The sequence below is a fragment of the Neolamprologus brichardi genome, chromosome 18, assembly GCF_056152115.1.
Source record: "Neolamprologus brichardi isolate AB-2024 chromosome 18, ASM5615211v1, whole genome shotgun sequence".
Taxonomy (NCBI): domain Eukaryota; kingdom Metazoa; phylum Chordata; class Actinopteri; order Cichliformes; family Cichlidae; genus Neolamprologus; species Neolamprologus brichardi.
The window spans coordinates 32,441,562-32,454,899 of record NC_142121.1 but is presented as its reverse complement, the minus strand read 5'-3'; the positions used below and the strand labels follow the sequence as shown (position 1 = coordinate 32,454,899).

Below are 13,338 nucleotides of genomic sequence, written 5' to 3'. Positions count from 1 at the left end.
AAAATTCTACACAGCTATTGTATTATCTTTGGTCATATCATATCTACTGTGCCTCAATCTATAAACTTGTGGTTTATCTGGGTGTAGAAACTAGAGCTGCTGCTGCTTTGGAAAAGACAATAAGATGGTCCGTGATGGATTTGTCCAACAAACTAATAGAGAGAGAGTAGCTCCACACATCTTGATGATATTACAGATTAGCTGGCTTCAGATAGAATTATCCTACAAATAACACATTTTATTTTCCGCATAATTAGTTTCTAAGAGAGCGAGAGAGGGGGGGGGGGGGGTAATGGAGTTGATCTTCGTTATTTGGATAATTAAGAGTTGAAAAGATATGACTAATCTGAAAAGCCTTAACTGTTTCTTGCCCCTGATCATGAAGAAATTGTATAGCAGCAGGTTCTTTGTTTTTTTTTTCACACAAGTATCAAATCAAGAATTAAACTTTAGAGTTGTACAAACTTAGTATGACCACTTTTACTCTTCAGCAAAGCTTAAACACTCTCAGGCAAGCTTTCCTGAAATCTCTTTAGGTGTTCCTCAGGAATAGTTCTCCAGGTTCTCTTAAAGGAGATTCAAAGATCTTCTTTGGATGTTTTTGCCTTTTGTTCTGTTCTCTGTAAAGATGATGCTACACTGCTTTAATAATATTGAGGTCTGAGCTCTGGGGAGGCCAATCCATGACTGATAGAGTTCCACTGTGTGTTTTTCTATGTAGGTATGCTTTTACTGCATATCATGCTGAAAAATAAATACTTAGCCAATCAGATGCTTTCCTAAAAGTACTGCATTGTGAATCAAATCACTTTTCTGCATTTATAATTCAATCAACTATGACAAGATCCCCCAATAGCACTGGCTAAAATATCCAATATCCAAAGAAGAACTTCAAAAGTCTTTCAGAAAGCTATTGCTCAAAACTAGCTTTAAAAAAAAAAATACAAGAAAGTCTGGTTTACTGGGAGCAAAAAAAATAAATAAATGAGGTGTGACTCAAGACTTTCTGCACAGTGCTGATCATCTGTACCAGACACTTGTCACACTTTATGCTACACAACTGAGAACAGTGGCTAGCTAATCTGGAACATGCAAAGTAAGAAAAGCTGAGACTGTTGCTAATATATAATATGAATTCTATACTGGGTGCTGTTTTTGCAACACATTGGTTTAGAACACACTGACTGTTAACAGCTACATTTTTTAGCTATAATTACATATTCTAATTTGCCAAATCAGGCAAAGCAATCTGTGTCATGCTAACGTTAATCTAGCTAAACGAACAAATAGAAGAACAAAAGAACAAATAGAAGAAAGAAACAAGAAGTCAACAAGAACAAACGTTATGGATCAAAATGACAAACAATTAACGGCAAACGCTGCAACAGTTTGCATTTTTACGTCGTCTGCGCTGCTGATGTTAAATTAAAGTTTGTAGCTTACATACAGTTTCAATATGTTTCACCACAAATGCTACCAAGATGAATTCCTGTCCGTGTATTGTAGCTGCCGATTATATTTTGACCCCTCTGTTCTCTGAGACAAGCAGTGATGAATAAAACTATTTGGAACAGCAGCAATACTAATGTTTCAGAGGTAATTGAACAATAAATCCAACACGCTTTAGGCACTACAAACCTCCAGCATATTGCCGTGCTGGACTTGTGTGTTTTGCCAAACCATTTGTCCATTTAGTAATTACCCCGCAAGTCAAACAAAGTGGATGGCCTATAAAATGGAAGACAGTGTAATCCGGAGGACGCTCTGCCCCTCACTAAATAATAAACCCATCTAATCGAGTTTGCAAGACTGCAGCATTTATATCTGCGCGCGGCTGTGTGATGAAGTGGAAGACACGTCTTTCCGGACTCTGCACCTTTTCCCATCCCACGTTGCCGCTGTTGCAAATGCGGCCCTGTGACAGCGCCGAAGAGCTATACGTGCATCAGTTAATTAGACTTGTGAATGAGTCCGTTTTAGACCATCTTCCTGCTCTTTGTTGGTCCACCCCTTAAATTGAAATGAGAATTACAATACGGGCAGATGAGTAATTAGTCTGAGCCGGACGGAATCCCCACTCGCTTAACGGAATCAAAGAGAAGAAAAGATGATGGATTGTGCACGTCTATTTATGTGTGTGTGTGGGAGACAGGGTGAGAAAGAGAAATGAAGACGGAGGCTTTAATCGTGTTCCACTGTCCTGAGAGGAGGGCTAAGTGCATTATCACTATTGTGTCAGCAGTGCAGTTTTCACGTTGGGACCAGTATGGAATGTGTAGAATGTGTTCTTCAGGCTCAGAGCAGATATTGAAGCTGCCGTCTAAACTCAATCAGAGGCAGATAATATAACAATGCTTTATGTTTTTCGCCCGTGTTATCAAAAAATATATAAATAAATAAAGGAACAAGACGGCCCCGCACAGCACAGTGGACTCTGACAGTGGAACATCCTTTAGAAAGACAAAAAATGAATAATGCTGCAAAATGATTTTGCTGTCTCGGGTGCAATGAGGAATTATTAAAAATATCAGGTTTATAAGCAATGTTCCCTCTAAACTGCGTGCGCGCGCAATTGTGCACTGCTGGCACGATTTCTGCGCACAGAAAATCTGCGTTGCGCACACAAAAAAAATCTAACCTGAATTGAAATTAAAATTAATACTTTAACAATTCTGTTTTTTAGTGTTAGTCAGTAAGTGACTGGCTGCTCCCGTATAGGATTAGAACGATGCCACCTTATCCCATAGTCCAGCCAATGATGCGATTCACATTCGTATATACGCAGCTAATCAACGTAGTCGGCAGGCTGTTTTAGCTAGCAAAGCGGCGTGGCTGATGTGGAGTGAAGCCACATTAATGACAACGTGTACAACCATTGGAGTGGACTTTACACCAGTTTTTAAATTGTGTTGATAGGCCACGTAAAACCAGAGTTATGATAAAAATATATGCAATGTTTGGTTTTCTTCCTGAATACTATTGTTGTTTATATTTACTACTGGAAGAAACGGTAAAAACTGCGTTTTATAAAGAAAATGCTCGAAAACACTCTCCGCCTGTGAGCAAAAACAAAACCAAAAAAAACCCACCCTTTCCTATTGGTCAAGAAATGTACTATGTGGACCAATCAAAAAATGATATGGCAACATGGCATTTAGTTGTTTAGGAAGGGGGGTGGGGCTTTAGGTGACGGCGGTGTTTTGAGATTTGAGAGATTTGGGATATTTAGCGCAAATCTTGTGTAGTTAGTGTGTAGTGTAGTCAGTAGTTTTGTTGTGTGTGTCAGAACAATGAGGCGACTGCTGAATGTTACAGGTGTTACAGGAGTCACACATCTCCTGTTGCCAGGCCTGAAAGTGTCAGGCTGTTGTTCTCCTTTATCTCATAGTGGACAGAAATTATTTTTTGTTGTGGCACAAATAATTTGTGTGGCATCAAATTTGATGCAGAACAGCTGATTGTTCTGTAAATAGTTTGAAATGTTTATTTAAAAAAACGCCTTGGCTGCATTTTTAGGTAAACAGCTGCAAAAACTTTGTTATTTGCACTTTTGAAGAAGTAACTATATAATTTATTTCCTTTAGAGCTTTATTTTAAAAAAAAAAGAAAGTTGTGTTTTCAAAATTGGAGTTCAAGTTTCAACTTTCAATAGTGTTGACATACTACACAGGTCATGAACAAGATTTTTTTTAAAATTTTCATTGTACAGCTAAAGCAGTTAATTAAAAGTAGTCTAACAGAAATGTAAACGCTGTAATTTGATTATTTTAATAAACCATGTAACTTGGATGGATTCGATGCTGGCGTGACCACAGTGCACACGTCTGCTGTCGCTCACAGTGGTCCAAGGGATCGCTCAGAGAGTTTGTGTGTTCGCTCAGACACATCAAAAATTAGAGGGAAAATTGTTTATAAGGGTTACAAAATTCTTCATATTCGAGGGTCCATTATAACGCCTTTGAACGTTAATCAGGTCACATAATCGCATCGCGTCTACATTACCTCTCTTGAAATGATGTGTCAATTTGGCATTAGATTTCTTTCAAATTCAAATCCTTCCAGGGAAATGAGATCGTTTCTCACGCATAACTCTCAGCATCAAGGCACAGCGAGTAGTTAATGTGCAGTTAAAAGCTTCAGGAATGCAACTCGAGCCCGTCAATAAACGTTAAGCCTGCCAGTAAGGTTTTGACAGCACGTCTAGAGTTAGGTTCATTAACGGTCTCAAGCTTTTTTTTATATACTTCTCCTTAAAATGACTCTGAACTGAGGAACATGTGTTTTACACCATCACAGCCTAATTGCTCCGTCTTTGTCACCTCCCTGTTGTTATTCTGTGCACTTAATATGAACAGCTGAAAAAGACTAAGAGGCGACAACGGTGAACATGTGTTCTTTACATGGGTTCAGCTAAGGGGATCGTAATTACTAAACGTGTAAAAACCTGATAGCTCCTCTCGTGTTGTTAAATAACACAAGCAAGCAAAGCTATCATTTCCTATAAAAGGTGTTTAGGAGGCAAAAGTTAAAAAATGTTTAAACTAAATTTTAATTAGTAGAGCATCAGGAACATTTCCTAGTCAAAATATAATGCATTTAAAAACCCAATGATTGTTTTCACTAATAAATGAGCCTAGCCTAGTTGAATGCCTTGAGTTGTGTTGTTTTAAAGCTGTACTAATCAATATTTTCATAATACAAACAGGTGAAATATCCAAGTGTAGTTGGGAAGGGGTTGTGAATATAGATCCGCAGTAAATTACTGACAGTGTGCACTCAGCATCTTAGTCTGTTTGGTTTTGATGTCTACGGTTCTGCAGCACCTCAATAAAAGCTGAACCCTTGTCGGTTTGCTGATCTGAAGCAGTCAGGTGTGTGTTAACACAATGCCAAGGAGGAAAGACATCAGCATTATTGCTACCCATCAATCTGGGGAAACATTACAAAGTCATTTCCATACAAAAAGTTCAAGTCAACTGGAAAAGATTCAAGACTGTTGCCAGTCTTCCCAGAAGTGGACGTCACAGCAAACTCCAAGGTCAGACTGTGCAACGCTCCGAGAAAGTGGAAAAAAGCCCAAGAGCTACACCGTAGACTCTACAGGCCTCAGTTAGCAAGTTAAATGTTAAAGTTTATGATAGAAAATAAAAAAAAGAGTGAACAAGTATGACTTGTTTGGAGGGGTTGCTGAGTTCTACATGCTACTGAATCACAAGGTACACTTAATTTTACACAGGACTGCTTCTCGAACTGGAAGGTTGTTTTTTTTTTTCTTTACCCTCATAAATAAAACCTTAGAACTGAGAGAGGGTGCACAAGTATGACTTAAATGGTTTTGATGCATTCTCAATCATCCAGGTAAGTAAACCTCCAAGAGGTTATTCTGTTCATCTGGACGTAGCATTTTCAGTGGGAGAAGCGTTTCGTCACTCATCCAAGTGACTTCTTCAGTCTCCTTCTTCAGAGACTCAAGAAGTCACTTGGATGAGTGACATACAATACAATGAGTGCTACATACAACAGCATTTATGAAATATTAGCAACAATGGCTTAAGCTAAGATGCATGGAGATAATAAGAGTAATATATTAAAGAGCAATTTATAGAGTAAATTATTAATGTTTACTGGCAAGTTAGGTATAAAAAAATCCAGATAAATGCTAATGTTTCTTAGCGACTAGCTGAAGTATAATTAGTTATTTTTAAGCTATCATTTTGGCTATAGTCAATATGTAAACACTGATTTTTACTGTCTGTTCTGCCCCTTCTAATGCTGCCTTAAATATGAATGTCAGCTAGAATGTAACTATCTATCGAGGTACTGTAATAATGCTCCCTGCATTATTTAAATGCTATAATCTAATGAGATACAAGCTCACTTAAAGTGAGCTTTTAAAAATAATAATAATGTGTAATCTAATTACTGCTGCACTGTGCACACTACTCGACTGCACTATAACAAACCAGGTTCCTGAAACATCACATCAGCACATCTCTGTGTATGTTTAAACTGGGTAAAAGAAAGCAAGCAACATCGGGTGCAGCGCTGCTCTCTCCGAGTTCAAAAGCAAATCACTACAGCGCGGTTACCAGCACACCGATGAATTTTGGACACGAATCAAGGAGCGTTTCTCTAATGCGAGCAGCTGTATAGCTAGTCACCTGCGAGAGTACAGCTGACACACACAGGTAGAGTGTACAGAAGATAACCTGACAGGTGTTGGACACACAAACACGTTCACACGCACACACCTGATGCTAGTCATGCTTCCAGTCTCAGAGCCAAGCTTGCATCTCTCCAGCTGACTGGCGACAATCTGTCGTTCGGCTTCCAGCTCCCTGGTCAGACGTTCAAACTGCAGCTCCTAGAAAGAGAAAGAGAGACGGGGAGGGAGAGCAAGAATGTGTCAAAACAATCTGTCTATTTATTTACTGTCACATTTACAGTCATCCTGAGCATTAGTTTGGCTGCGTTCTCGCTGACACATTTTTAATTGTTGTGAAACGGACTCCGCAGTCTGTGGTGGGAAAACAGGCCAGATATCGCTGCGTCTGCCAAGTTTCACACTGCCAGATATTCACAGAGAAGAGTTTGACATGTTGCAAAACTGTGACACCAAACTCAAACCATCACAAATGTGACATTTGCTATTGTGCCACTGAGGAAAGTCATGGAACAGCAGAAGGTTTTGGGGGAGAAGAATTCTGCTATTTTTGACGTATAGTGTCAAAAAAGTTGTAAGCATTACTCTAATACTTGGCTCATCTATGCACTGACACCCGATGGATTTATACCCTGCTGGTAGGCATATGCTGGTTGATATTAATGGAGTGGTGGGAAAAAAAGTTGTCAGTCGCATCTCCGCAGTTAAAAAAACATTCAGTTCCCCCCCCCAAATTGTTCTAGGATAACAGAGAAGAAGGACAACAGCCCTAACTGTCCAGCCAGTGTGACGAAGAACTTCAGCTGCAAGAACATCCCTGGGGCAATGCATGTACCATGTTAAAGCTCTGCACATATGTATCTACGAGGAAATTGTGAATTCCCGCATACTCTAAAAATATGAATATGAAGAAATGGGCCCATTGAAATAAACAGCTGGTGACACCAATTCTCCAGTGGAGTGACATTACACCACTGCAGAAGAGATTGCAGCAAAATGATCCAGTCCAAAGAGCCACAAAGAGGATGCGGAAAACATGATGGACATAATTTAGTATGTTTTAGTATTTAATTGGATGGTTTTCTATCTTTCCGGCAGACCAGGAGGTTCAATGGGGGTTTTTTTTGTTTGTTTGTTTTTTTTTTTTGTTTTTTTTTACAGGCCTTGCTTAATGGTTATTTCCACTGCCATTGCGTCACATTGGCTACGTTCACACTGCAGATCTTAATGCTCTACTCCGATTTTTTGATCGAATCCGATTTTTTTATCTGCTCGTTCACACTACAAATAAAATGCGACAGCAAACGCTCTCTAGTATGAACCCTCAAAGCGACCCGCATGCGCAAAAGAAGACGTCACACACAACGCGCTCTGTTTAGACCCAGAGCAAGCTATATTGTTTGACTGATGGCCCTTAATATAAAGACTTCGGACTTTACGTTTCCCAATTTTTTGCTTTAAGTTATTTTGTTGTTTACATAATAATGTAAATAACCTAATAATTATCCTTATTGCTGTTTTAGAGAGGAGCGGTGCTTCAAAGGATAGTAGCAGATTTCTGTCAGAATCTGCAGATTATATAAAATGTATACGTTGTCTTCCCAACAGTTTCACTGACATCTACGCTGGATGTCCAGGAAGCATTGCGGTGTCTTATCGGGTGCTTCTCCGGAGCTGATAATTGGCGTCTATCTTGTGTCAGTGACATAGAAGACAGATTTAATGCGACTTGACCATTCAAACAGCAGTCGCTTTCTAAAACATCGGATATGTATCGGATTCAGTACAACATACAAAAGTGACCCAGATCGGATTTGAAAATATCGGATTTGTGCCGTTCACACTGTCATACCATGATCGGATATGGGTCGCATAGGGTAAAAAAATCGGATTTGATGCGCAGTGTGAACGTAGCCATTTTGCTATTACTGTTTTTATTCTGATGTTGCCACAAGTGACACACATACACTTACATGCATTAGTTTTGTGCAAGCTGGCCTCATAATGGATGTATCACATATTATATCATCTGAACTGACTAGTAGTTCTTTGGTCATTAGCATGCGAGCCTCTCTTGGACCTAGTAATGCTAATTTGTCAGCTAATGCTAGCTAGCTTGGTTAGCAAGCAGCAACATACACACATGTCAGCTAATTAGCTAACTGACTAAGAAAATGCCAGAATTTCACTCACCAAAATGGAAGCACAAGCTTTTTGGACAGTCTGTACCACACAGCAAGCCATTGAACTAGTCAGATAATCTTTTTAAAATGACAAGAGTTTGCGGTTTGCTGAGTTTCAAGTCTGTATTTGCATTTTTTGCTTCTACAACAGTAGCTTTGTGTCATTCAGCCTTGAAACCCATTTTATTTTCTTTGTCCTCGCTTAAGGTAGTTTCTTTTCATCGGCTTACACCAGGTTTAAACAGCAACTGGGTGGGGTGTCTGCCCGGACATGGTGATATTAGAGACAGCTCCAAATCCAGGAGCAGATATATTGTTTAATATTTATAGGACTCTGAAGTGTGAGCCTTGGCTCACAGAGAGTCCAGCATTCTACAAAATAAGGAAAAATGTAATAAATTGTACTTTGCGCTGTTCCCTTATTTAATAATAATAATGATGGATTGGATTTATATAGAGCTTTTCAAGGCACAAAAGCGCTTTACAATGACACTATTCATTCACGCTCACATTCACACACTGGTAGAGGCAAGCTACAGTTGTAGCCACAGCTGCCCTGGGGCAGACTGACAGAAGGCTGCCACATCGGGCCGATGGCGCGATATGGCGGCAGATACTTTGGTATATCTGATATGGCGGATACCCTTTCTGATGCCTCCTCAACCTCTTTAATGAGAGTAAAAACAGGAACGTCACCATACAAAGTCAAAGCTGGAGCTGTTTAAAACTGTCCAGTAGAGGTGTCAGTAGTATGCTTGTACACTGGTGTTTTAAAATATTTGGTTATTATGACTTTCAGCATTGAGAACCAGAACACTGCAGTCCTGTGCAGACAGAAAATATCTTGCTAGTTAAGCAGACTTGACAGCCATGGCACGGATCATGAAGTATACTCTATTAGGGTAATATTTCACTGCCTGGTTTTATAACGCATGGATATTGACTGGTAATAGCAGCAACCAAAATATACAATACAAATTGTCAAAAAATGAACTTGAGTTATATTTTATATCTAAACTCAATGTATATGTTTGGTTTAGGACGCTGGTATCTGTTCAAGACTTGGATGGCAGCTTAGTGAAACCTATAAGCTCCATTTTAAAAAGTCAAAAAGTTTTCATAAATCACTCGTATGTGCCATTTAAGAGCAAATCTTTTCATTTGGGTGGCTCTTGATAGAGACCTTTTCTTAGGCTTAATTTATGCGTGATGAATAACCACTAATTAGCTGATGTGCCAACAAGCAAGCAGCTGATTAGGATATGTGTGTCTGCTGCTGTGATCATTATAGCTGATTAAATAAACAAAATTTACCAATTTGTGCGAAAGAAAAAAAAAAAAAACAATAAAAGAAGAAAGATCAAATTGTTTTGTTGAATCACTCAAATCAAGTGGAGAAAGCACATCAGCGTTCAGCCACTGCAGTGCTGGTTTCAAAGGTATGGTTTGAATCTTTAAATGGCTTTCTGACAGTCCTTTGGCTGGTTCTAGATAATAAAAGTGACATAATCACAATAAATCATGCCAGACCACAGGATACAATCAATCACTGTTTCCAAGGCAGTGTTTAAATAAAGACGAGCTATTATGAAAGAAATATGCACTCATCAACAAACAAAGGAAGTGAAGAGAGTGATACAAGCGCACGTACAGTGCCTATTTCTCAGATCCTTTAAGGTTTACAAGTTTTCCATCATCATCATTAACCTTAATTCTCTCTTCCCCCCCCCCCTTTTTTTTTTTGGTCAGGCTGTGAACCTGGCGGCTGTGGTCTGATGACTAAGACCCTGTTCAGGTAACGACCAACGTTCTGTGCAAAGGTCGTTGTTTGCAGCCCGACTACAAATGCAGATGAATGCAGCTAATAAAAAGCTTAATCATCATCAGACGATAGCTGATTGTTTTCAGATTGCATTTTGGGAAATGCTTTCCTCTTGTGGTTTCCACACTCAGTGTTTGGCTGCACATAACCAAACTCACTCAAATGTGACTGATCAGCACTCCGACTGTGCAAACTGAAACCTGAAAGCTTCCGGGACCAAAATGTTCAGCCCTCGTCAGCAAATCCATCATATTCATATGCAAATATCTGTTTACAGGGATTTTTTTCCATCAGTCACCACGCAGTACTATAAGAATACGTGACTCCTTGATTAAATCCACCCATACTTAATTAAATTCAGACAACGCATTTAGTAAAGGCGCACACTTCTTTACATACAGTCTTATAGTTGATGGTGCATGTCAGAGTGGATCGGTCTGTCTCAGGGCACAAATGTAGTGAAGGTGACAGTGCCCAAGAATATAGGTTCATCATTCTCAAATGGAAGAACTTCCTAAATCTGGCAGTCAAACTGAGTAATGTCAGAGGATAACTGTTAGTGCAGCACTCCTCCAATCAAGCTTTGAAGGAAGAGTGGCCGGAGGGAAGCAATTCCTCACTAACAGGTACAAGACAGCCCACTGGTGGTTTGTCAAAAGGCAGCTGATTGGGCTCTTGGGCTATAACAAGAAAAATCCTCTGCCCTGATGAAATAAAAATTGAACTGTTCCACCATAGCTCCCATTGCCATGTGTGGAGAGAGCCGGGTAGTGAGAATCACCTTATTAATGCCATCGATACAGTCGCTCAAAGTGGTGGTGAGGCAGCATCGTGCTGTAGGGATGTTTTTCCTGTGACAGAGACTGCAAGACCCTTCGGAATAAATACAGAATAATCCAGAGTGAAAACCGTTTTCAGTGGGCTCAGGATACCAGGCTAAGCAGAAGGTTTATATTTCAAGAAGACACTGAAACAAAGCACATCACAGAGAAAACACAAGAGTTGCTTTGGATAACACTGTGAAAATCCTGGAGTTTTGCAGGCACAATCCAGACCTGATGCCAGGAGCAGCTCGGGAGACCTGAAAGCGGCCGAGCACCAACACTCTCATTCCAACCCGGCTGAGCTTAAAGGATTCTGCTGAGAAGAATGGTAGAAACCCCTGAAAGAAAGGATCATTCCCAAGAAAACTTGAGGCTGTTATTGCTTCCAAAGGGGCCTTAACCAAGACAAGGGCCTGAATACTTATAAAAACTGCACATCTCAGACTTAACACACTCCAAAAACCTGTTTTTTGTTTTGTCGTTGTTTAGTACGTGTGTATGATGCCTCAAAAAAAATCCATCTTAAGATGAGTGTGAATCATAACAAAACTCAAAAAAACAATCCTATAAGGGGGAAGAAAGAAAAATAGCACCCTCTAAAAACCCAATAAGTTTCATTTTGCTCACACAATAACTCAAAAAAAGACCCAGGTGGAGTGCCCAGCAAAATTAAGTTATACAGATTCAGAAAACAAATGCATATCATTAAAAGAGAATAAAAACCAGTCTGCACCCAATGCAGCTTAATATTAGCGTTACCATTTTTAATGACCTAAAAAAAGCTTGAAAAGGAACATTAATGCTATTTATAGTGCTAACACAATCTGTATTTTATGGCTAAGAGTAGTGATGGAGAACATAGTGCTGGACTGTGGGAGCGTAAATGCCTAAGATGCCTGAGGCAACTCTAGGCTTCCCACCATAATGATACAATTTGATTATAATGAATCATTAATGTAATAACTTAACAAATCAAATTGCAAATTTCACTGTAATTACGCAACATCTTATTATTAATGGCAACTGGCCACACATACAGGCGCACACACCAGCATAGAGAAACATATGTGACACAGACACACACACAGGCATACAATGATAATTAAATACATCTGTAAGGATTCTGCAAGTGAGGACACAAACGTTGCACACATCAGTGGGGACATGCTGCTGTGCCTTTGTGCTGGTATCAAGACAACGCAGGGTTGAAATATTTTGTAGATCGCATCGTTTTCTGTTTTTCTTTCCATCAAGTCTTCTCGAAAACTGGCTTGTATGTTTGCGTTTACGTGCAACAGCAAAATATCAGCTACAATCGGGTGGCAAATTTAAGGGAGTAAAGTAGGTTTGCAGCCAGATTAGCTTCAGTACACTTTGCCATTAATTCTCGAAGACTTTGGAAGGCTAGTGGAGATATGGAACTCCATTTTTCCAAAAGATATTTCCTAAATTTGTTGTTTTGATGATAGTACGGAGAACCAAAAGCTCCCAAAGCTGTTTAACTGGTTAAGAGTCGGATACTGTGAAGTCTCCAGCTTATGATTTAATTCAATTTAATTTATTTAAATTTATATAGTGCCAAACCACAACAGCAGTCACCTCAAGGTGCTTTAAATTGAAAGGTAAGGACGCTGCAGTGATACAGAAAATACCCCAACAATCAAATGACCGGCTATGAGCAAACACTTGGTGACAGTGGGAAGGAAAAACTCCCCTTTAACAGGAAGAAACCTCCAGCATAACCAGGCTCAGGGAGGGACAGCCATCTGAGTGATGAGAGGAAAAAAACCAAAACAAATATAAAATGAAACCAAAAAAAAACCCAACAAAAAAAAAACCCCAAACCCCCCCCCCAAAAAAAACCACACACTGTGGAAGAAAGCCAGATAAATAAATATTAACTAATCAACATTACACCATTTTAATACCATTCAAACTATTCAATGAACCCTTGTGCATGGTGGATGGGGCCGTGGGATTGATGTTGAACGCTATATGTATTTGCAGTGACCCTTCCCTTCAAGAGGACAAGCAAGGTCCAGTAAAATCCCCCAAACTCAGCCCCTCCACAAAGCCATGAATTTTCTTCTCTTAACTTTGTCACCCGTGTCCGTGTTCTGCAGTCAAACCAGAAGACGTGACAAAGAACAGCTTCTGAAAGCATTTTGCGAAGCAGAAAGTCTGGATGTTAACATCCACAGTGTGAGAACAGTTCGACATGCTTCACTGTTTGCACACTTTCAACATTTTCACACAGCACTCGGGATAAAAATATAGCTTCTCAACAGAACCCAATTAATCAGTCATATTTGAGAGAAAACTAAGAAGCCAAACATGCACGTAATT

The 13,338-nt window shown here is 39.5% G+C and overlaps 1 protein-coding gene across 10 annotated transcripts in view; it reads right to left on the bottom strand.

Moving 5' to 3' along the window:
- The window catches only part of ctnnd2b (catenin (cadherin-associated protein), delta 2b), a 202,160-nt gene that overhangs the window by 120,636 nt on the left and 68,186 nt on the right, over positions 1–13,338 (bottom strand). For 9 of the 10 annotated variants that reach the window (XM_006802752.2, XM_006802755.2, XM_006802756.2 and 6 more), the window contains one exon: positions 6,252–6,364. In XM_006802752.2, coding sequence (XP_006802815.1) covers positions 6,252–6,364 — 113 coding nt within the window. Of the gene's footprint in view, positions 1–6,251; positions 6,365–8,356; positions 8,429–13,338 lie in introns of those variants that run through there. The other variant, XM_006802758.2, reaches the window with a different exon arrangement.